The 25,018-nt window shown below is 34.5% G+C and overlaps 1 protein-coding gene across 19 annotated transcripts in view; it reads left to right on the top strand.

Moving 5' to 3' along the window:
* Positions 1 to 9,260: 9,260 nt before the first annotated feature.
* SEC31A (SEC31 homolog A, COPII coat complex component) overlaps positions 9,261 to 25,018 on the top strand; it is an 87,009-nt gene continuing 71,251 nt past the window's right edge. For 8 of the 19 annotated variants that reach the window (XM_057502397.1, XM_057502395.1, XM_057502394.1 and 5 more), the window contains exons 1-6: positions 9,263 to 9,398; positions 18,744 to 18,823; positions 19,691 to 19,814; positions 21,135 to 21,333; positions 22,754 to 22,849; positions 23,764 to 23,904. In XM_057502397.1, the coding sequence (XP_057358380.1) occupies positions 18,745 to 18,823; positions 19,691 to 19,814; positions 21,135 to 21,333; positions 22,754 to 22,849; positions 23,764 to 23,904 (639 nt within the window). In that variant the 5' untranslated portion in view covers positions 9,263 to 9,398; position 18,744. The other 11 variants (XM_057502390.1, XM_057502389.1, XM_057502388.1 and 8 more) reach the window with 6 other exon arrangements.

Below are 25,018 nucleotides of genomic sequence, written 5' to 3'. Positions count from 1 at the left end.
TTTGCTCAGTGGGGGAATTAAGGCAATAAGGTAAGTATTACGGGGGCTCCTTGGGAAGCTCACGGACTTAGTGGGAACTCCTTAATAGCAGTACTAGACGGGCAGGGAAATGGTTTTGGTTGGTATGTGGGGTGTCGTGGATAGCTTTCAGGAGTGAGATCTTAGAACAGTTTCTTTGTTAAATCTCCGTATGTTTACGGTGTGAAAATTTAGTTTTCAAAGAAGAAACAATGGAGCCAAGGTTATTTCTATTTTGTATCTTTAAGAGTTCCTTAGCATATTAAATGAATTATTTTTTGCTTAACATTGAGACCCATTGTAGAAAAATGTAACTTTTGTCATTTCCTTCTCTAGCTCGCAAGAATAAATGCAGCATTTTCATGCAAGATTGCCTTTTCTCCTTTTTACTTTGTCCAAATTACAGCCAGAAGGATTCATCCGTAGGTATTATTTATTCGCACATTTCCGCTATGGTATTCTTACATCTTATTTCAATGAAATTAAGAGTTTTTGCTTATGTAGCTTTCTTAAAATTGACATGACTTAAGGAGTCCATGGATTTGGGAAAAACTGGTCCATAGGAGATGTGCTTGCTTGGGTGTAAGATGTGTAAACGGACCTGGATTTGAATCACTGTCAGTTGGTTAGACTATTAGAATCTTCTCTAGTATTCAACCAGTTAAGACCTGAATGCGACTAAATAACAGTTTAACTAAATAACTGTTTTCATTTATCTTTAAGGAAAAATTAGTTGCCTTATTTCTTTTGTAACTGATTGAGATATAACTCATATACCATACATTTAACCCATTCAAAGTGTAATTCGGTGATTTTTAGTTATATTCATGAGTTGGGCAACCCTCATAATTTTAGAACATTTTCATCATCCCCCCCAAAAAACCTCCATTCTCATTAGCAGTCATTCTTTATATTTTCCCTACCCCCAAGTCCCTGGAAACCACTAATCTTTCTATGAAGATTTGCCTATTATGGATACTTCATGTAAATGGAATCGAAAACTAATATGTGGTATTTCGAAATGGATTCAAAACTTACATGTGGTAACTGGCTTCTTTCATTTAGAATGTTTTTAAGGTTCATCTGTGTGGTAGCATGTATTGTTATTTCATTTATTATTGCCAAAGGATTCCATTGTGTGTATATACTGTTGCATTTTATTTATCCATCAGTTAGTGGACATTTGGGTTGTTTGCATTTTCAGTGGCTATTATGAATAATGCTGTCATGAACATTTATGTAAAAGTTGTGTGTGGACATATGTTTTAATTTCTTTTGAGTATGTATCTAAGAAATGGAATTCATTTCTTTGGAGTATATACCTGGATCATAATGCTGACTCTTATCTTTAACCTCATGAAAAATGCCAGACAGTTTTTCCAAAGTGGTTGCACCATTTTATATTCCCACTAACAATGGATGAGAGTTCCGATTTCTCTACATGCCCATGAGTGTGAAGTGCTGTCTCCCTGTGGTGGTTGCCCTGTTTTTAAGGATTCAGAATTTGTAAGGATCCGGTTAGAGGGTGTTCCTTAAGTGCAGAGACAATATCTGAGGTGGATTTGTCTTTTCGGTCCTTAGTAGACTTAGATATGTGTATTTCTGCTGTGTCATATGTGTTCCTGAGAAAACCTCATATTCAGAAATTGTGTATTTGAAAGAAGCAGGGCTTGTGGGAAAAATAGGGTTAGGGTTGACTACTCAAAACCTACTCAATTTGATAATCTCTAAAATAAACAGTGATTAGCACCTGGGAAGTACTCCTATGCCCTCTCACCCCATTAAAGGTAACTTTAAATGGACACTACCATGGGGTGTAATAAAAGATCAAGGCTGGTGGGTGCTAGACATTACAGGTGGAAGTGGTGCTCTGTGCTAATAGGCTGCTATTAAATTGGGTTTGAAAATAGTGTAACTTGCTGAGAGCTTGGGAAGAGGGGTGCAGTTGGGGAGGGAGCCCCAGGTACAGACACTGATTTTTCATTTCTTAAGATAGAGTTGGAAGTACCCCTGCTGCCAATTCAGTTTCAGAGTACAGAGAAAAAGGGGGCTTTTTTCTTTTCTGCTTGATTGGATTCCAGATACTGTGACTCTCCTGGGAAAGATGAAACAATGTGACTGTCATTATTCTGAGGGCAAAGTGAGTTACTGAAAACTGCTATGCTGCAGAAGAGATTCATTTAAATGTGCTTTATTGTTTAAGTGGTTAAATGAAAATAGCCAACTCACTTTACAGAAGCCTCCAGGGGTCACTGCTCTAGATATTCTTAATGTCCTTCCGGACAAGAAGAAGTATACAGTCCCTTATAAATGGAATCTTTTATTTTGTTGTATTTATGTTCTTTACATTTGCTTACAACTTTTACATGCTTTCTGTTGCTATTTGTTACTGTTTTACTGGTGATACTGTGGTCAGTTTGATCATTCTATTATATCTTTGCTTCCTCTAAGTTCATATCCAGTGATTAAACTTTTTCATTGCTGTTCACATAATGAACCGTTGTGATTATTGAATATGTAAATGAGGATATGTAAGCTGTATTAAAAATGTTATTTGCAAAAGGCATTGGCTATTGTACAAAGTAATTTAAAAGAAAATATCTCTTTTCAGGATTATATTCTTGGAGATGTTGGGAGAAGAATCCTGGGTCTTGGAAGGTAATTAATTACTCCAGATATGCAGGGGAGGTGGTATATCTTTCTGTTTTTAAATGTATTAAATATTCTGGAACAATAGCAGTGACTTGGAAATGGAGGATTTTCCAAGTAAAAATTGGATTTATGAACACTTTGGTGAAATGTAATTGGTCATTTGAGAAAAAATAACAGCTAATGTTTTATTGAATGGTTACTTGCAAGGCATTGTGCTAAACATTCTACGTACAAACACAAAGTTGTTTTTGTTTTTTTTAAGACAATATTTTCCACAACAACCTATGAAAGCAAATAGTTTTTTTGCTTTCTAGGACTGGTATTTTCCTTCTTGAAGATCTTCCCTTTTGTTAGATGCTTAGCTAGTTCTACTGGAATCTTTATTTGTTGTCCTGTTACAATGAAATGTATTTCTAGTAACTGATTTATATTCTTGCTCAGGTTTTCATCCTTTTAGTTTTGTGTGGTTCTCTGTTTCAGAAAACCTTGGGGTTTTGTAATTATTAGTGGCCAAATATAAAGACAGTTCTGAATCTGAACCTTTCTCCAAAATTTCAAACTTTTTTAGCTAATTCATATGTTGTGCATTTCCTTTTTGGCTATAAATTGTGACCCTCTGTATTAGTCTCTTATTGCTACATGTAACAGATTACCCAAAATCTAGTAGTTTAAAAAAAACAAGCATTCATCTTGCAGTGGAAGGATGGGGAGCAGAAGGACCTCAACTACCAAACTGTCCCACTTGGCAAGCGTCAGTTTCTTGATGGCTGTAGGTTGAAGACTTAATTCTTCACCACGTGAATCTCTCTGTAGGCTTTCTGAGTGTCTTCATAGCATGACAGCGGGTTTCCCCCAGAGGGAATGAGCCAGAAGAGAAAGGCCAAGATGGAAGCTTGTTCTTTAAAAATTAGTCTTGAAAGTGACAATAACATCACTTCTCTTCTACTCTATTGATCAGAGACCAATCCTGGTATGGTGGAGGTAGGCACAGTACCACGGTGTGAATACCAAGAGATGGGGGACCATTAGGGACCATCTTGGAGGTTAGCTACCACATTTTAATTAAATAAGCTTTTTTTAAAACCTGTTCCAATTTTCTGAATCTAGAGATTTAATATTTGGTCCTCAAGTCAGATATTAGAAATATGAGAACATACATATCCAAATATGTGCTTTTTTATAAAGTGCACAGTTTCTTTCTTGCCCATGTACAAGTCCCAGAGAGTTTATAAGAATGTTCATTTTGTAGTCAGAGTACTCTACCATGATCACATATTATTTACCTTGGACCTGTTTCCCCTCCTACAGTTCCTCCTAGGTGGAGGCAGGTAGAAAAGCTGGTTGGAACTAGACGATGGGTAGAAATTGAGTATTCCCTACCCCTAGTATTTTGCTTGGGGTGCAGACTGTTGAGAGGTTTTTAGTCCAGTTACCTCTAGGAAGTTATGCAGATGTTTGATGTAGAATGGAATAAAGGTGGACACACGCAGCAGCAGCATTAGAGCAGTTTGCCCCTCTCCCCAGAGCTTGATGTTTATCCAGTATGATATACTTCTCTTCTGCTGCTTACCCGGCACCTCACCATGGGCTTCTTGCCCTCTTAGCCAGCAGAACATAGACCTTGTCAAGCATCAAAATGTTCCTAATTGGCAGCATTCTAATTAGTGCCTGAGATTTGTAATCTTTTGAGTCTTTCCCCTTTTTTACTGTTTAAAAGTTCTTTGTTAGCAGAGACAACTCTCCCCCTTTTCCTTTAGTTTTAGTGCTTCTGATCATTGGATACCTTATTCAGTAACAAAAGTATTACATATAAAGCAAGGTATAGTCAGTTTTAGAAGGTATGAAGGTATGGTACCTTTTCCACATCACTCCTGATGTTGAAGAAGATGATACTTCCAAGTGAGCATAAAGGTAATTGGTGCAAACTAGATAAATGGTACACTTGAAATTATCTTTGCTATGAGTTTTTTCCAATTGTAGTAAAATTGGAGATCTTTTCTGTTCAACATGAGAGAATTGAAATTTATAGAAATGTGCATTTACTATGTATTTTTTAAAAAGGGCTACGTGATGAAAACCTAGTGACTAGACTTTAAGTTGAAAAATAATAAAGTATAAATGTCCAATGATTAAACTTTCTCCACTGCTGTTCACATCATGATTTGTTGTGATTAATGTATGTGGATGAGGACATAAAAAAAATCATCAGGCTGATAGATATGATGTAGTTTTTGTACACTGATTTCCATGTTAATATTTTTCGTTTTAGGAATAAAATTGAAGGGTGCTTTTCTTAGAGGTCATCAGATTTACCTGATCAAGAATTCAAAAATTTATATAATAAGGTAAGAGATTTGTAAATTTATTAGTTCTGACAAAACAATCAGATCTGAGCAAAAAAACTGATATTTGAGCATAATGTGGATATTATACACAATCATATCTCTTTTCCTTATTCTTTCAGCTTTCAAAGATAATATGAATATAATTTCAAAGATAATAGAATTCTCCAAATCAATAGATTTGGTTCAGGATAGGCAACTGGGAGCAGGGTGTGGGGATGGCAGGACTTCTAACCTTGATAGTCATTTTTTATTTAAAGTAATGATGTAATCTTTTCAGCCCCTGAAATTCTTAGAGATCATATGTTCCATGATTTAAATTTTTTGAACTATTGGGTATTCTTTAAATGACCTGTTGATCAGTCCATGGATGACCATCCTATGACTTAAGCTTTGTTCAAAAACAGTAGATAGGCAGGTGGTCAGAAGCTGAGAATCTCAACTCTAATATCAGATTAATTTGTCATTAACTAGGCATATTATCTTGGGGTGTTTCTCAAATTTGAGGAATATAAAGGGGAAACATTTTTTGAATACTCAATGTTAAGATAATTTTCTATTTTTAAAATTTCCAGAAATTTAATATAAATTTTGTTTATGGCCCTTAATGAAAATATTTACAAAATAAATACATTCTAAAACATCATTAGTGGAATGGATGCTACTGTTTTGCAGCAGTTAACATGATACTGACTGCTATGGAATAAGTTGTGAACATATATGGTCCTGCGCTTGTGAAGACTGTAAGGTTTTATAATCTAGACAAGAGTACAGTTATCCAGAACTTTACTCTTTTGCAGATCTTAATATTAGGGGAGGGGACCAAAATTCTCAAAAGGATATCTTTGGACTGTGCAAATCCTAATTTGAAGAATTTTGTATTAAATTATCTTCAGCATTCTCCTAAGTCCAATGAGTAATGCAGAGTCTCAGAACTAACATTTCTTTGAGAAAAGCATCAGTCTTTATATGATCTAGGATTAAGATTGGTTAGTAGTTAACTAAGTTGGATTAAAAGTTGACTGTTTTGTGAACTGATACTTGTTTTCCTTTTTAGATACAGGTAGCCCTTACTTGCACTGTTCCAACATGCATGAATATCAGTTTTCATATTTTAAATAATACCAATCCCTCAACAAGGTTGGAATTTCAGTTATTACAAAACTATGAACTGTTTGTTCACAAAGTTTGCATAAACTTTGTTGCTAGCTTTTTATCCCACAAATCATTTTGCAAATAAAAGATGTGCATCATAATCAGTAACCCAATTACATCACTTCTTTCAAAGTCTATTGGTGATTGGTCACTGAACATCAAGTAGTGTATAGACAGTAAAGCATGTAGTTGTATTTCTTCCTCGTCTCCCAGTGATAAACCCATGTGCCATTTTACCAAAATGGATTATCAAAAGGAAATTGGTCAACAGAGATGATGACAGGGCAGCAAAAAACAAACTAGAAATTATAACACTGGAATTGAAATTGGATATGGGTTGAAGATTTGATAATGGCAACAGCAAAACAAGGCTAAAATGAGACCTATGCCTACATAAAGCTACAGTATGAACCATATTAAAGAAGTCTGATGAATATAAAAAGGTAAAGTTGCTTCAATATCATTCAGTTTAAATTATAGTAGGAACTGAAAGCTGCTTATGGTTGAAATGGAGTGTTTACTTCTACTTTGGATTGAGGACTATAATCAAATTCCCATCAGTGGCTAGCATTTAGGCCAAAGTGTTGAAGTTAGTTGCTGCATTGAAGAAATGGTAATTGCAAAGAGACTGAAAAAGAATATTTTATTGCCAGCCTGGTTTCATCGTTTCAGAAATTGGTATGAATTGATTATGTTAAGCTGTCTGGTGAAGCTGCAAGCTCAGATAAGGATGAAATTTGCATCTGTATTCCAAGAACTACAAGCAGTCCTCACTTTGTACAGTAGTACAAGACTATATTGTGCAAAAATCTGCAGGATTTGGATGGAATGTAAATGAAGTTATAGACAATACAGCTGCCAATCAAGACTAAAGGTGCAGCCAGAAGAAATTAGTGAAGGTGAATATATAGTTATAAATGAGGAAAGCAGTTGTGTTGTAAAGGATGAACATGTCTCAGGAAGTGATACAGGTGAAAAATTTTACATAAAAGGAACTCTCAGAGCTGCTTAATGACATTGAAAGCACAAAGCTGATCTAGACTTAGAAAGGAGTATGACAGTTTGCCAAGGCATGGAAAAGATGCTCCATAAATAATACAATGAGAAGACAGCAAACAATGTTCAAACTGCTCTTGATAGATTTTTTAATGAAATAAAACACTATAATTGTAAATGTTTCTAATATTTTAAATATTAGTTTTACTATTTTTTTATGTTTATAATGAACATCAGAGTTTCAGTATTTTGACAAAGTTTAAGGTCACAGAAGAACCACAGATTATTAATCCCATAGATTAAGATTGCCTTACGTGGTTTCAGCTTGCGTAGTCAAAACAGGAACTGTCTTGCATTCAGAACAAGGTAGGGAATCTATATTTAACCAAATACAAAGACATCAAGTTTAGAAATAGCTGTATTTTAGCCTTATACAACCAGTAACAACTTAATGTTGCATTTGTATGGTACTATATCATGTCTTTAAAATAAAAATATATCATAATGTCTCATATTTGGACTTTGAGTATTAAAACATTTGTAGGCAAAATTGTCTTAGTAGAATAGGGGTTGGCAAATTTCTGTAAAGAGCCATATAGTATTTAGGCTTTCTGTCCATATGATCTCTGTGGTGACTTAACTGAGCTCTGTACTAGAAAAACAGGCATAGACAGTACATAAACCATTGCGCATGGCTGTGTTTAAATAAAAAACTTTATGGAAACCAGAATTTGAATTTCATATGCTTATGTGAAATATGTTTCTTTTGCCATTTTTACCTCACAGGGCCTGCAAAAGGAGGTGAAGATAGGGAAGTGTGCAGTTTGATTTATACAATAGGAGAATGTAGTACAATTGCATTAAATGATACCAAACAATAATCACTGCTTGAATCATTGAGTTATGGATAAGTTACTCTAATTAACCCCTTTTCTATACCAATGCACACTTCCACAGAAAGGAGGGGGGTATCTTTTGGGGATGGGGCAGTAGGGACAGTGTTTACTGTTGACTCAAATGACTTTCCATCTTTTAAGTCAGAGATATGTATTGGCACCCCTTTAGGTAAATTAAGTCCTTGGAGCTGTATGTAAGAATGGAGGCCTTTTTTCAACACTAGAAATTAGCTACTGTAGTCTAAGTAACCTGCTTGATCTGGTCTATTTCAGTCCTAGGAGTGAACTTTATTTTTTAAGTTGAACAGCAAGTGTAAGACACTAAAAGGTGGAAAGTGCAGTGAGTACAAAAATGTGCCTACTTTCTGGTACTTCAATAGGAGTGTTTGTCATACTTTATGTATAGAAGAAAGGAACATCGTTTCCAGTGAAGGCGCTTAGAAAAGGCTTTAGGACAGGCTGCTGACCAGTGTAATGCGAAGAGAATTGGTACAGAAGTTAGGAGACCTGGGTTAAATGCAGCTTCTGGTACTTTTAGCAAGTGAGTTTCCTCCGGCTTTATTTTCTTCGCTGTAAAACAATTCCTCCTAAACCAGCAACGACATTCGGCAGCACACCAAGTTGACAAGCTCTGGCGAAACCAGTAAAATTCCAATGACAAGGAATTGCTAAGAGATCTCAAACAGTACATAAGATACTAACTAGAATACCATACCCTGGCGTGTCTCTGGAGTACCAAAAGTATGCCCACACCAGCCTTTAGGTATGACTAGATGTTTTGGTTTTAAAGTTCTCAGGAAGCAATACAGTAGAGCCAAGTAAGCAATTTTACGGGCCAATTTACACTCACGAGTCAGCTTATAGCAATAAAGCCCTTGCAGCCTGATTGCTAGGTAGTTTGGTGTTGGCGGCGTCTGCTGACGTCTCACAAGACTAGTGCTACGTGATGTTCCTGCGGGCCGTGCCGTTCTTCCGCCAGATAGCTACACCCAGCAGGATTTTTCTATTCAGCGTAGTCCTAGCCACCGCACCCCGGTTCGGCGCGCTGCCCCTGAGACCCGAACCCCAGCTTCACGACCCAGGTAGAAGTGCCCACCGGCCGGTCCACGCGCTCCGCTCCCGCTCCCGGATGTACCGTGACGGGCGAAGCGCCGGGGTGGGCGGGGCCAGGCCCCTCTCCCGGAAGCGCCCGTTGTCCGGCCGGGCGGAGCTGCGGCTGCCACGTTGGAGCGGAACGTGGAAGTGGCCCTGGGCCGGGAGGAGGGGCCGTAGCGAATACTGGGAGAGCCCGACGGGCGCCGAGCTAACGCAGGAACTGCTCAGCGAGGGTCCCCGTCAGGTGTGTTCGCCTGTTACCTCCTGTCCTCTTCGCCGGCCCTGCAGCCTTGAGGTAGAGCACGAGCCAGACCTGGGACCGCAGCCTCGGTCTCTGCTGGGGCCCGATCTCTGGTGGCGGCGCGTCCCAGGTCTTCGTGTAGGGCCCGGCGGGACAACGCCTGGCGTCACGGCTGCTTCGGGGATCGCGCCAGTCCACATCCGCCAACGTATTCACTGCTGGGCAAAAGCTCCCAGAGGCTTGCGACAAGGTGTCCTGCCACGGCCGGAAACGGGTCTTAGGTTAGCAGACCTTCAGACCCTTGTGCACAAAGAGGTCCGGTCCCCAAGGGCGAGGGAAGGAAACAAACCTCAGGATTACTTTGGTTGATTTTGGTTGGTTAGAATTTTTTGTTTTTATTTGAACAGTTGCCAGATTTAAAGGTTCGTAGGTTTTAACTGAAGGCTACTGTCATTTAACCAGGATTGGATTATTTTAAGGTCAGTAGTTGCCAATCGCAGCCTGTACCTCGAAGGAAGTCTCATTAAGTGCTATGTTTTTGCAGTAAGTTATAATAAGAGGTTAAATTACGGGGCAGGTGTAAAATAAGTAAAAATATTGCCTGGGCTTGTGAGCATTGCAAACTTGTCTGTGAACTAAAGGAACTTTAATTTTACGTAGGTCTTTGCGAAATTGTAGTGATTGTGATAATCCTCCTAAGCTTGTATCTCCTAACTACAGAAAATTTAAATTTTATTGTTGTTAGCGATTGTAACTATTTAATCGATAGAGTATTATCCTTGTATCAGACTACCCTACGTTCTGTTTTAGAGTTGGCTAAATTTTCCCCTTTTTTTGGTGGGTCTTCTATGCCACTTGTTTTTCATTGTCCCTTAATTAAAGCTGTGGGGAAAGTTTTTAGATTAAGAACTTTCAGATAACTTGAAGTGTTTTTGTAGTTGTGAATTTATGTTGTACATATCCAGGGTTATTCGGGAAATGTGCGATTTGGAATCGGTTTATAATTATACTGTTTAATTTTATATAAACAGGTTCTTCTCTGAAACTAGTAAGAATAGAAAGAAATTTGTGAATTGTAAAGAGCAATGATTTTTAATCTTTTGGCCTTAAAAGCCCTTTTGAGGACCTAGTGAAAGCACCGTATTATTTATTTCCAGAAAAATGCATTTATACACATATATAGGATTTTTGTATAGTTTCATGAGGTTTACAAATCCCACGTTAAAAACCCTAGTAAGGTGCTATTAAGTTGATTTTTATTGTATTTAGAGATGTCATTCTTAAATAAGTTAATTTCGGCTCAAAAACTTTTAGTCTCCAGATAAGTATGACACTATTGAGTTAAGTAACCAATGTATAGTTGCTTCTTTGATTTGGTTTTGGTTGAATGAGATGGGCCTAGAGCACTGATAATACTAAATAAATGCCCTAGAACAAATGGGCCATCCATAATGAGATATTTTGCCCACACTAGAGGGATTTTGTGCCAGCTACCGTCTGTATTCCTTCCCGGTTTGGGAGTCCGTTTTCCACCAGTTTTCCACTTCTATTACTTATTTCACTTTTTTTTCCCCTAAGGTGTGGGTCAGCTTTATATGTAGCATTGTTAGGTTGGTATATTTTAGAGAATACTGCTGTTGGGTTTTAGCATTTTTTCACAAAATTAGCATTTAGAAAATGAACAGGAAGAAAAAGTTTCCATTTAACTACATGCAGAGAAGTTGGATGAAAAAATAAGTTTTCTAGACTGGGACATAAATTTTCTTCAGTAGGTGATTCTTGAAGATTCACTGGGATAAACATTTTAAATTGGGACTCATAATTGCTGACATTAATAGGCGTTTGTTTACTACATGCCAGGCACTGTTCTAAGTACTTTGCCTAATACTTCTTTTAATTCTCACAACAACCCTATGATATAGATACTTTCATTGTATTTATTTTACCAAGTGGGTAGGCAAGACACACATAGGTAAAGTTACATGCCTGAAGTCAGAGCTAGGACATGGGTGGAACTGGGATTTTAAATAAGGGTTTGGCTCAAGACTTCATACACTTCACTGCTATACTGTACAGGATGTCTTGTAAATGGCATATGTGAACAAGCCACTATCCTCACAGTTTTTCTTTTTATATTTTCAGAATGATATGTTCACTGTAAAATAGTCTTGTGTGAAACAAGTCTGCATAGTGTGAATTTTAATCACAAATAACACTGAAAAAATTATGCAAAGCTTTTAAAGCAAGTCTTGCTTTGGAAGTATATATGGCCTACTTTTAGCCTTCATATGTTCAAGAAAATTAGTTACAACTAAATGAACATTTCTAGGAGAAGGAAGTACACATGCATCCAGAAGCTGTATTTCCATAGCTTTCTTAGTAGTTTTGAGAATGATTGCAATAGGTAGATTATGGTACTATTGTTTAATTAGATTCAGACCACATAATGTAGTTCTAGACCATTGAAATATAGTGATTTTTTAAAAAACAGTTTATATTGAAGCCTTGTGTTCAGTACAGGTTAATAAGTGAAATTGCTTCTGGTGGAACACTGAGTGCTAAGGACAAGTAATAGGCTTTTAGAAAGGCTTTGAATTCCCACTTACCTATTTTATGTTCTTGCACATTTGTCTCTTTCTCTTAAAGTAACTGTTATACAATAACTAAGTGTTCATTAACTATGTAGCCCCTTGTTGTACCTTTGCTGTTAGAAATACTGTATGTAATTCTGTTAAAAGTTTTTTTTAGCATATATAGTTATTTGGTTTTTATTTGTAGAAATTATTCTTAAGGCATTTTATAAAAACTCTTTTTTCCCCTAACAATACCTTTCCCAATCTTTTAAATAAGAAATGCTTTTTAAAAGTTATTTTACCCCTTAAACAGTTAAGAATTTGAAAATTAAGTTTTTTACCTGATATTAGTCTCTCTAGCTCATAGTCTATTTATATTCCTCTAAATATAAACAGTCAAAATCAATCAAGCAAAATTTCTGTGTACCTCACCCTGTGTTAAGCAAATCTGAGTCCAAAAAGAATAAAAATTGTAATATTGTTAGTGAGACAAGATGACATATAAAACAATTGTTAAAAAGGCAATGGTAAAAATATGTAAACAATATATACCAATAAAATGTTATAAAGTTTTGTTCAGATAGAGTAAGACACCTTGTTGCAAAGTGCTTAAAGTGTAGTACAAATATAAACAGTTAAGGGATTATTTAGATCAGTGTGGATTGGATCACTACTGTAGTTTTCATGAAGGAGCTGGGACGTGAGCTTATCAATGATGGCTGAGAGGAAGAGGCTATTTCATATACACAACATGTCTTAGAAACTCTTTCATGTCTTAGAAAACAGGGATTTTTCCCCCTTTTTTTTGCAGAACAATCTTAGGAAACTAGATGTATCATTTTCTTGAATCTCATGGTAGTAATAATTTTTTAAAGTAGGTAGCATATTAAAAGTCCTGTTAGTCTATATGCATGAGGCACTGTGTATGACCCTTTATTAAAATATAGTATCTCATTTAAACCTCAAAGCATCCCATAAGGTAGTCCCTCTTATCCCTGTTTTACAAATGTAGAAACTGGGGCTCAGAGAAGTTAAATAATGTGTCCAAGATGTCAAATAGCAGAACTAATATTCAAATGAAGGATTGACTCCAGAGGCCCTTCTTTTAACCAGGTGATTCAGCCTCTTAATACAGTTTTGTCTAACTAGCAGAGTTTCTGAAATACATTCTTCTCTTAATTTCATTATGTATCATAGTTGCTTTGCCGTTATTTTGTCTAAATGTTAATATTTCTTCTATTATCAAAATTAAATACCAGGACTTATTGAAGTAACAAATGAGAGCTTGGACTCTCGAATTAAACTTCTGAGTTCAAATCTTGGCTTTTTTCCTTGCTAGCATGTACAAATTATTTAATCTTCCTGTGCCTTAATTTTCTCTCTGTAAAATGCTCTTTAAATATAAACAGTGTGAATATATGCAACTCAGGGTGTATTTTTATTGTATGGCCCTCTTAAGGAAACTATTAGAGGATGAACTTTACCCTCTAGAGATGAATAAAAACTGGCAAGAGTACTGTTGGAGAGAATGCATTAAGTATATTTAACTATAGACCTGAGACTAAAACAAAAGTAGGAATAAGGAAAAAAAGAATAAAATACACATGTCAAGTATCTGATAAAGTGGGAATAGTTATAAGACTTAAATATTAAGAGAACTGGAAAGTAGGAAGAAAACTAAAGGTAGGATAAGTTTATGAATGTTCTCATCTATAATGGTTGGGAGTCAAAGGACATCATTTAAGGCTGACAAATCAGTAGTAGAAGTATAACCATATTTAACAGTACAAAGGTAAACACTGAGAAAGATCATACAGTTGACTGTGTAATGCAAGAGGGGCAGTAAGATTATACAGGTTAATTTCATTTGTGCTCATAATAGTTATTGTATAAAGAAATAGAGGATTAATGGTATTAAATAAAATTATTTTAAATTATAAACATAGAACCTGAAACATATTTTGGAACAAAAATGTAAATCCTAATTATCAGAAAAGTTATGAAATACAAAAAAAGTAAATAGACAATAATTAAATTATTTTTCAAAATTATAAAACCAAACAACAAAATAAGAAAGAACTAAGAGCAACTATGTCTGCCATATCAGTAAATTTTAAATGGCCTTATTAGCTAATCTATTGAGAAGATTTTCAAATTGGATCACCAAGCAAAACCTGATTTTTTTGCTGTATTCAAGATAGCCAGTGAAAACAAACTGATTGAAAGGGCAAAAGTACACACACAAAGGCAAATAAAAAGAAAGTGAAGGTATTGATCTTAATATGAGACAGTTCAGGGCCAAAGGCATTATTAAAGACAAAGGGACTACTTCATAAAGCTACAATGTGTATTTGACAGTGAACATTTAACACTGTGAATATCTGTCTACCAAATAACTGTGTGTTAAATAACAAAGTAACTTTTGTAAAGCAAGTTTGAAAAGGTACAGAAGAAAAAGACATAAATGCATTAGAGTGGGAGACTTTTAATTCACTCTTCTCAGTGTAGGACAGATCAAGTGGGGAAAAAAAAGATTATAGAAGACCTGACAAGTCAGTCAGTTGCGTAGAAATGATTAACAAATACTGAATTTGACCCTGAAAAACAGAATACCCCTTCTTTTTAGGTCTCATGAAGATTCACATAAACTCCTATATAGGCCCTAAAGAAAATGTCAATAAATTTCACCAGAGAGAGAGAGAGTAGAGAAACATCACAGCGTAGTAAAAATAAAGACCCCTCCACCTGGATATTAAATGCAAACAACTCTTGGATCAACAAAGAATACAAGTGAAAATAGAATGTATAAAGGACTACAGAATGGAAACACTGGGAATGTATGGGATCTAGCTAAAGCAATGCTCAGAGAAAATTCAGAGTCTTAAATACTTACAGGAGTAAAGAAGAAATAAAAATGAGTGAGTTAAGCATTTCACTCAAAAAGAAAAAGAACTAAGTAAACCAAAAGAAGGTGGAAGAAAGGAATTAATAAAAATAAAAGCAGAAATTAATGACTTGGAAAATAAAAGGCAGAACTAGTAGATAAATTGGCTCGTTGAAAATATTCAGTAAAGCAGCAAGTCACTAGCTAATCAGTTTTAAGGGGATGGTAGGGGGAAACAAAACAAGTGTACCTCATAAATAAGGACTAATAAATAACCACAGACAGCAAAAATGAAAAGAATCGTGAGTCTATGTTTTTCAAGTCTAAACAACCAGAAAATCTGTTTTTTAAAAAACAGATATCATAGGAAAATATAATTTACCAAAAACTGCTTTGAATAAAGATAATTCAAATAGATCAGTTTCCACAGGAGAAATAGAGAAAATTAGCAAAGGAGCAACTTCACCCCAAAAAGCACCAGGCCCAGATGTTACATGGGAGAATTTGAAATCCTTAAAGAAACTATAATTCCAATGCTGCTATTGAAACTGTTCAGAGCATAGAAAAAGAAGGAAAACTCCCACATTTCTTATGAAGGAAGTATAACATGGGTATCAAAACCTGACAAAGATTGCACAAAGGGAACCTCAGCCTCCATCCCACTTAAATGACTCTAGAAGGAAAACTATGTTAAACAATCTAGCAGCAGAGAGGTTTATTCAAGGTAAAATTGAAAAGATGGTTCAATATTATGAAATATTTTATTTATTGATAGACTAAGGAGAAAAACCATATTATCATCTCCAGTTACCTAATGAAAAGTATTTGACAAAGTGCAGCACTCAAGTCTTTATAAATAGCATTCAATAAAACAGTAATCAATGGCTATTTGCTTACATTATATACATTTATATCTATATGCATATATGTATATTTCAGATCCCAAAATCATGCTCAGTGGTCATACAGTAGGCTTTCCCACTAAAGCAAAAAAAAAGACAAGAAATCACACTGTTTTCACTAATTATTTAATATTGTATGGCAAATACTAGCCAACTTAGACAAGAGAAATTAGAGGGAATACCAATTTGAAGCGAGGAGGTAAGTATCACTTGGCATATGATAAGAGTGTATATGTAGAAAACCCACCAGAATCTATTGAAAAACTACTTCAAAAAGAGTTAAATAAGATAGCAAGATACAAGATTAACATAAAGAAATCATTAGCCTTTATATAAAAAGAAGACTCTAACAGAAGAAAAAAGCCATATTTACAAACAAACAAACCACTTAGAAATGTGCAAACCTAAAATGTCAAAAAATTTAAAAACTACTAAAAGATAAAAAGAAAAAGTTAAATTACAGGACACCATGTTCTCGACAGGAAGATTAAACATTGTGTCAGTTCTCCATAAATTAATTTATTAACTTAATGCAGATTCAGTAAAAATACCAATGTTCTGTTTTTCCTGGAATCAGAAAAGTTTATGTAGTAAAAAGTAATAGCAAGGAAAACAGGGTGGGGGGGTAAAGCAATGAATAGGGATTATCAAAATACTCATATAAACTAAAAGAGTAGAGTGCTAGTATGTAAATAAACAAATGAACATAAGGATGGAAATCCACAAATAAACCTAAACATGTAAAGGAGTGGAAATTCTAACCTACATCCTAATACCTAGAGGAATAGAAACCTAAATAGTAAACCGAGAAATAAAACTAAACATAGGAACATACAATATGAAGGTGATACCTAAATTTAATAGGAAAAAGGTAGACTTTTCAATGTATGGTTATGTAGTGATAAGAAAAACATTAACTTTGAACATACGTTGTATACCTCCAAGTGAGTTGAAATTTAAATGTGAGAATAAACCATATATGCAGTATATAGCACAGAGAAGACAAGTAGTGACTCTGTAGCATCTTAGTATGCTGATGGAGTGACTGCAATGGGGTGTATGTGGGGGACTTGATAATGGGGGTGAATGTAGTGACCACAATGTTGCTCATGTGAAACCTTCATAAGGTAGCATATCAATGGTAACTTAATGAAAAAAAAAAGAATAAGTCATAAAAAAAATGTGGGTGAATTTCTTCATAACCTTGACATGCAGAAGACCTAGCTGATCAAATTTCAGAAACAATTTTTTTAAGTGATAAATTTGACTATAAAAGAAATAAAAACTGGGACATCCATACAGTGGAATATTTTTCAGTGCTAAAAAGAAATATGAGCTATCAAGTCACAAAAAGAGTCTGAAAAGGCTACATATGGTATGATTATAACTAAATGACTTTCTGGAAGAGACAAAACTATAGAGACAGTACAAGGATCAGTAGTTGCCTGGAGGGAAGGAGGAGGAGGGACAGAGGAAGAGACGGATGAATAGGTGGAGCCGAGGATTTTTAGGGCAGGGAAACCAATGAATGGTACTATAAGGGTGGATATGTGTTACTATGCATTTGTTAAAACCCATAGACTCTATGGCACAAAGAGTGAACCCTAATGTTAACTATGTGAACCATGCACTTATTTGATATATCATTAAATGTGTCAGTGTTGGTTTGATTATAACAGATGTACCACTGTGGGGCAGGATGTGGATGGTAGGAGAGGCTGTGGTTGGGAGTTGGGAAGGGCAGTTTGGGAACTCTATACTTTTCACTCAATTTTTCTGTAAACCTAAAACTGCTCTAATATATAAATCTATTTTTAAAAATCAAAATCTTGTGAAGGTAAAATATCAATAAAAAATCAAAAGACAAAAATCTGACAACCTAATAGAAAATTGGACAAATGATATAAATAAGGATAGACAGAAAAGGTAACAGAGAAGGAAATATGGATTCCCATAACCATATTAAAAAATGCTCAACATTATTTATAGTATGAGAAATGCAAATTATAACTAACTAGAGCTAACATTTTACCTGTTATGTTGTTAAAAACCTGTGTTACTCTTGTAAGGCTGTAGGGCAGCAACTACGCATATATTACTTTTGGAAGTGTGAAAAGTTCCTGGTGGAGGGCAAGTGGGCAGTACCCATCAAAGTTAAAATTACATTAACCCAGCCAGCACTTTTACTTCTGAAAGTTGATAACTCTCCTTGCCCATGAATGAAATAACATGTATACGTGGCCATTTATTTCAGCATTGTTTGTAAAAATAATAAAAGATTAGAAACAACTCAGGTGTTCACCTATAGCAGACTAACTATATATCGTGCAGTGAAATACTGTGCCATGTGAATGTATTTATGTAAAATAACAGATTTTCTTGAAAGCTATAGTACTTACCTCCTGAATTTTTCAGCCAAAATAACTTAAATGGAGAATATATAAACTGGTGGTATGTGAGTTTGTAGCTTGGAGTGAGCAGTTTTTAAATTTTTTTCTGCCTTTAAAATCTGTGGGCTATTTCCTGTATTCATCACTGTAGTTAGTCTCTTTTAATTTAAAATTAATTTTTAAAATTGTTCTTAAAATTGAGTAATCCTGCACCAGAAAGATGGACCTTGTTTATTTTGTGCCTTTCCTTACCCCTGAAACATTGTTGTCTGACAATCATATTGTATAGCAAAATTAATTCCTCAGATGCTGCCCTGTATTGCTTTTACAAGTCTTTTTTTCCAGACTGATTTTTCAGCTGAAGGACTATTATCTGTAAACCATTAGAATAACCTATTTTTGTATCAAAATAATTTAACAGGTTTCTCTTTCTAATATTGAACATTCCCAACAAATGATGCCCAAACCAGTTTGATTTATTGGGATTCTGGCATTACTAATGACATAGTGGTTTGTCCAGTATATTTCTGTTCAAAAATGTTACTATGTTCTGTGTTACATGTTCAATGTATTTATATGTAAAATATTCTCTTTACCAGGATGAAGTTAAAAGAAGTGGATCGTACAGCCATGCAGGCATGGAGTCCTGCCCAGAATCATCCTATTTACCTAGCTACAGGTAAGTTCAGCAGAGAGAAGATAGTATTAGTTGTCTAATTTCTTTTCTGCCACATCTGACTTATTCAGACCTGTCCTTAAAGATCCCATTCAAGTTTCTTCTGTAAAAAGCAAGCCTCCCCCTACCAGCTGAGTTCAGTGACCTTCTTCTGTGTTCCCATAGCACTTTGTATGTCATAGCAGTAGTCATGGAATATTAAATTTATGGTGTCTTCCCCACTTCATAAGAATTGTTTTACTTTCCAGTGTAGCAGAGAGAAGGCAAATAGCGAATCTGTGGCATCTTACTACACTGATGGACAGTGATTACATTGGGGTATGGGTGCAGACTTGATAATATGGGTAAATGTAGTAACCACATTGTTTTTTCATGTGAAACCTTCATAAGAGTGTATATCAATAATACCTTAATAAAAAATTTTTAAAAAAAGAATTGTTTTACTTTCATTCTTCCAGTAGTAAGCAAAACAGGTATCATGTAAAAAAAAAAGGTTAATAAATATCAATTTGAATAAGTGAAGAACCATGTTGATGCAAGCATTTTTATATAAAAAGAATTGGAATTATATCATTTGTGAATATAAGTAGAGTAAATCATGGGACTATTTTTACAGAGAGCTTTTAAAATATCTACATAAATCACTTGCACTGCCCACTCTTACAAACCTTATCTCTGAGCCTTGTGTCAGAATTTCATTGCTGTAGTAATTGAAGCATCTGCTTATGGCATATGTGCTGAGATTTAAGCCACTAAGGCAGCATTCATGAGTGAGATAATTGAAAAACATGCATTTAATTTCTGTTTTGTTTTGTTTCTCTGAGTCTTTTATTTTTGCATGTGTAGTTACCACAAATGTATTTTCTACAGGAACATCTGCTCAGCAGTTGGATGCAACGTTTAGTACCAGTGCTTCCCTTGAGATATTTGAATTAGACCTTTCGGATCCATCCTTGGATATGAAGTCTTGTGCCACTTTTTCCTCTTCTCACAGGTATGAGATTCAACTTTAAATACACATGATTAATTATATATTATGGGTGATGCCCAGTTTCTCTTTAATATGACATTATTAGACACTGCAAGGAATACCATCAGTGACATGAAATAGTTTATGAAACATATGAGTGAATTTCTTTGGAAATAAGAGAATTGTCTATATGTTCTGTTGATTTTTTTTATTGTTGACTATTATGTATATGATAGGAAGGAAAAGCTCTAGTTTCTAGTATTTTTTGCCTTATGAAATAGTAGAGTTACTACTCTTATCTTCTTCATCTCCCTTGTTTACAAAAAAGGTAGGTATGACTAGAAAAAGGAGTAGTTGCATGAATATTAAGATGTTGACAGTAATTGTCTCTGAATGGAAGATTATTTTTGTTTTCTTGTTCTTATTTTATTTAAAAACATATTTCACAGAAAATTTTGTGGACATGATTTCTAAAATAGTAGTATTTGGATCACCTTTCCAAGTTCTTACACCCTGTCATAATGTAAAGAAAGGACACTTACACTGGAGTAGTAAAATACGCTTTATTGCCTCAATAGCTGGCAGATTTTGGTAAAGAGATTGTACCTTAGTTAACAGAGTACAGCTCAAATCATTGAGTCTCATGTGGCCTCATATTCTTCAGAGTCCTCCCACTGTGATTGGAACCCCAGGTGTTTTTTGTCTTGGCAGGTTTTCTACTTACTACCATTTGTGTTATCATATACCTCTGTGCCACTTTCATATTTCATCTCTATGACAAACTGGCATGTTTTATGTACCACTAATAGGGGTACTTGTCATAATAGACATAATTTTGATAACAGTTTTCTACTGTCAGAATACATTATTTTTCTTAAGAAAATTTCAGGTGACTCTCTTAATACCTTTACTATTTAACAGTACTTGTTAGTGAATACTTCTGTAGTCATATAGAATCAAGGGAAGTGGTTGATCAGCTATTTTATAGATGGACCAAAACATCTTAGTAAGATTAACTAATTTGCCTACTGTCTCATAGATTCTAAGTGGTAGAACCATTTTTAAGCCCCTATTTTTTGACACACAAATAAGTATACTTTGTCATACTATATTACATCTACAAAGAGTTTTAAGTCTTAAAGATAACAAAATCAAATATGCACATATGAATATAAATAAAAACTAAAGTGTCATTTTACCAAGTCATGCATAATTATCAGGAAAAGAGGAGAAGCAGTGTTTTTGGAGTATTTATGAAAACATACAGAATTAAATGTGTTATTTCAAATTTTTTTCTACATTTGACTTTGAAAATTAGTTATTTTACTCATTTTTCTCTTATAGGTACCACAAATTGATTTGGGGGCCTCATAAGATGGACTCCAAAGGAAATATCTCTGGAGTTCTGATTGCAGGTGGTGAAAATGGAAATATTCTTCTTTATGATCCTTCTAAAATCATAGCTGGAGAAAAGGAAGTTGTGATTGCCCAAAATGACAAGCATGCTGGCCCAGTGAGAGCCTTGGATGTGAACATCTTCCAGGTTAGACTTGTGATATTCATAGTTCTTGAGATGTGTGCTGCTTACTTGAATTAAGTATATGAATCTACTGTGCCTCATTCTGGGAATTGAAAGTTAAAAATTTGTGCAGGTTGATGAGTGTGTATATTTGTTTGGAAAAATGAAAGGTTTAGAATTGGGTTAGGGTAAATAATACTAACTTCATGGGAGGGGATCAGGCTGATGAGTTTAATTCTAGAGGTCTGGAGATGTCCTGTCGTCTGGGCATTTTTTTCACATTTTAAGTAGGAGCCTGAAAGGTTGGAAACCTTGCCTTTTAGAAGATTGCCCTAGTTCAGCATTAGACTGATGCTATGGTATCTAAGTTAATCCACTTTTATTAATTAAGATAATTTTACATTCATAACAAAAGAGATTATGCACAAATATAGTGCAAATTTAATGAATAAGCAATGAAGGGTCTTTCTACTATTACCATCATAAACATTACTAAGTATTAATTATTAAATGTACAGGTTAATAAAGATCTTGTATTAATATACTAGAGTATATAAAAAACAAAATTAAAATTGTTTAAAATGGTTGTTTTTCTTGTATTGCGTATAGAAATACAGAAACCTAAATATCTTCATTTCTGCAGTTATAGTGTCTACTCTAGATGAGATAGCTTGTTCTTTTGTTACTTGGACTAAGCAGCTGCTGATTTTTGTTTAGTGTCTTGTGTTGCTGGCTACTACCATAGAATTCCTCTGTTTTCATAGTTATGTGTCAGTTGATCAGAAAACAGTTTACGAGAGTGAATAGTAAAGTACGAAGGTCAGTATATGAAACTAATTGTCTTCCATACTTGATATCACAGTGTAAGGGTATTTTTGACCCTAAAGGTGTACAACAGAAAGGACTAGAAATACTGCCACCTTTGACTATAAATGAACTAGAAACACATGAGAATTTAAGACAAGATTTTATGAACCCTCACGTGCCCCACTCCAGAAGCTGGCTTTAAGAGATCCTGAGATAGATTGTTTTAGGATTGTTTTAGGGCTGTTATTTGTCTGAAAGCAATAATTGATGATCTATTTTTGTCTTCCACAGTCAGATCCCCTTAAAGAAATCCAGAACTAAGAGCTGTAATCCCCATATGATTACATGATCATTTTAAGAATGTATCCATACATACAATTTTTTAATGTCTTGTATTAAATTGTCAGTAGACGTGTTATCTTTTTAGTTAAACAATATTATGTCTCTAAAAAACTGTTTAAATTTCAGATTGTTATACATAGTATTTGGTTATTTTGCATTTTGCACCTTTAATTAGGTAGAAAAATTGTATGCCCTTAAACTGACAGATCGTTCCAGCTCCAAAATGAGTCATCCTGAGTTCTCTTAATTAACTATTCACAAGTGCTATTTAGTTATTAATTATTTCTTACTGCAGACTAATTTGGTAGCCTCTGGTGCTAATGAATCTGAAATCTACATTTGGGATCTCAACAATTTTGCAACTCCAATGACACCAGGAGCCAAGACACAGGTATTACATAGATTTCACTGTAATCAAAAGAACGAAAATAAGATCTGTACTTACTTGTTTATTTTCCTTTCATACTAACTCATTGTTTAGATGTCACTGGTTTTTCCTTCAGTGTAATAAAGTTTTTTATTAATAAGTGTTTCTTCAAAGAATCAGTGAGTCTTTCAACAAAAAATATTTATTAAGTGTCTTAACTCCTGCCAGATACTGTTTAATGTACTAGACATACAGTAGTGAATAAAATAGATAGCTCTTTAATAATTTCCTTATAGTATTTTATATCATATAGTATTTTAGCAATATTCAACCTTAGAATAAAAATCATAGGCTGTAAAGGAAATTTATTTAAAAACAAAAACAAAAAAAACACCTCAACCCTTTTTCTATGTATTTCTAATAAGTTGAAAAAAATAAGTCCTCCCCTGCCTCCTGAGTTTCTTTATGTTTTATAGACTACTCAATTTGAGTAGCAATTACATGAGCCCTAACATTTTGGCAGTCTGAGATATAGCATAATTATAGCATATGGTCTACCATTTATAAAGACATTTTTCAAATGGTCTAGGCTGAAACTTTTCCTCTGCCTTATTGTCCACCATATTCACCAGCATTTACTTTGTGGTCTGTTATCTATCTTGTAGCAGTTGCAAAATAAAGAAACATTGCTTGATTTATAACAGGAGTATAATGCCTTATGAAAAAGACAATATTAAACAAGTTAAATATTTGAATTGGCATATATCTGAGCTTTAAAACTGTATCGTACATGTTGAGAATTTAGGAATGTAAAGAAAATTTGTGGAATGAATAGATCATATTTTTAAGCAACCCATTTCTAAAAAAGAAAGATCACATTTTGTAGTTAAATTTAATTGTAATTGAGAAAAGATTTTTAATAGTTTATTCCTTTATAGCCCCCAGAAGATATCAGCTGCATTGCGTGGAACAGACAAGTTCAGCATATTTTGGCATCAGCTAGTCCCAGTGGCCGGGCCACTGTATGGGATCTTAGAAAAAATGAACCTATCATCAAAGTCAGTGATCATAGTAACAGAGTAAGTATATGACTGATTTGTGATGAACATGTTATATTTCTGCTGTAGGTATTCTAATATTGGTTATCAGAGTAGGCAACAAATCAAATTTCCATAAAGTCAAATCCTGTCTTTTCATGGACCAGTCATGTTGGAATGAGAGATTTTTTTTCCTTGGAGAAAGTAATAAAATTTCCAATAAACCGTGTTGGGTATTATTGATGAAGACAGAAATTGGCTAATCAAGTTGGCTAATGTATTCCATGATATGTTGGTTGTTTTGTTCTGCTAGCTTTTTCAAAACATTATAGTTTTTAAATTTATCTTAAGTTTTCTCTAAAATGGTACACATTTTTCCTGCCAGTAATTTTATGACAGTGAACTTGTGGTTTCCAAATTCTGGGCTTCAGCGCTTCTGATTAGATACTGCTAAAGCAAGCTATATTATATTCTCCCATTTGCCAAGTAGATGCTGCTTTATAACACATTAAATTTTTGACCATACAGATTCCTTAGTATTGTGTCATTATGTGCTATACAATAATTTATAGAGCATTGTTTAGTCTGTTTTTAATTCTTTGATCAGTTGTTTAGCCTGACATTTTCAAAAATGAGTTTGCCTAAATCAGAGAATATGTATATAATTTTAAAACAACAATAACAACAAAAAGCTATTAAGAAGAGTATTTCATCAGGCTACTGCTTTTCAATGAATCAGCAGTTTTGAAACAAGTTTTAGTGGAGTAAGGCATACAATAAGCATTTCAGCTATCTTCCGAAACACTTAATATAATCTGAACTTTTAGGTAATTCTCAATAATGTTAATTTATCCATGTGAATATCGAAATGGTAGTTGTTGCTTTAGACATTTTGATTTTTCTGATAAAATAGAGGAAAGGTATGGTTATTTTTGTTAAAATCTTTTAAATGTTTATTTTCATTTCTGGTTCCCTCTGGTTGCAATTTTGACAGAAAAATTCATTTTTTTGGTATAGGATTACTCTGGCCTAGAATGGTTTTGTGTATCAAATAGCTGGGTGAATTGAAAACATTTAAACATTTTAATTTTTTAGACTACTGTTTAAGACTGACAAAATTTAATAGTTTGGGGGTTTTGTTAATTTTTTAAATAAA

This window comes from Manis pentadactyla, chromosome 5 (assembly GCF_030020395.1).
Source record: "Manis pentadactyla isolate mManPen7 chromosome 5, mManPen7.hap1, whole genome shotgun sequence".
NCBI classification, from domain to species: domain Eukaryota; kingdom Metazoa; phylum Chordata; class Mammalia; order Pholidota; family Manidae; genus Manis; species Manis pentadactyla.
Note: the sequence above shows the minus strand (reverse complement) of the source record. Positions and strands in the feature narration are given on the sequence as shown.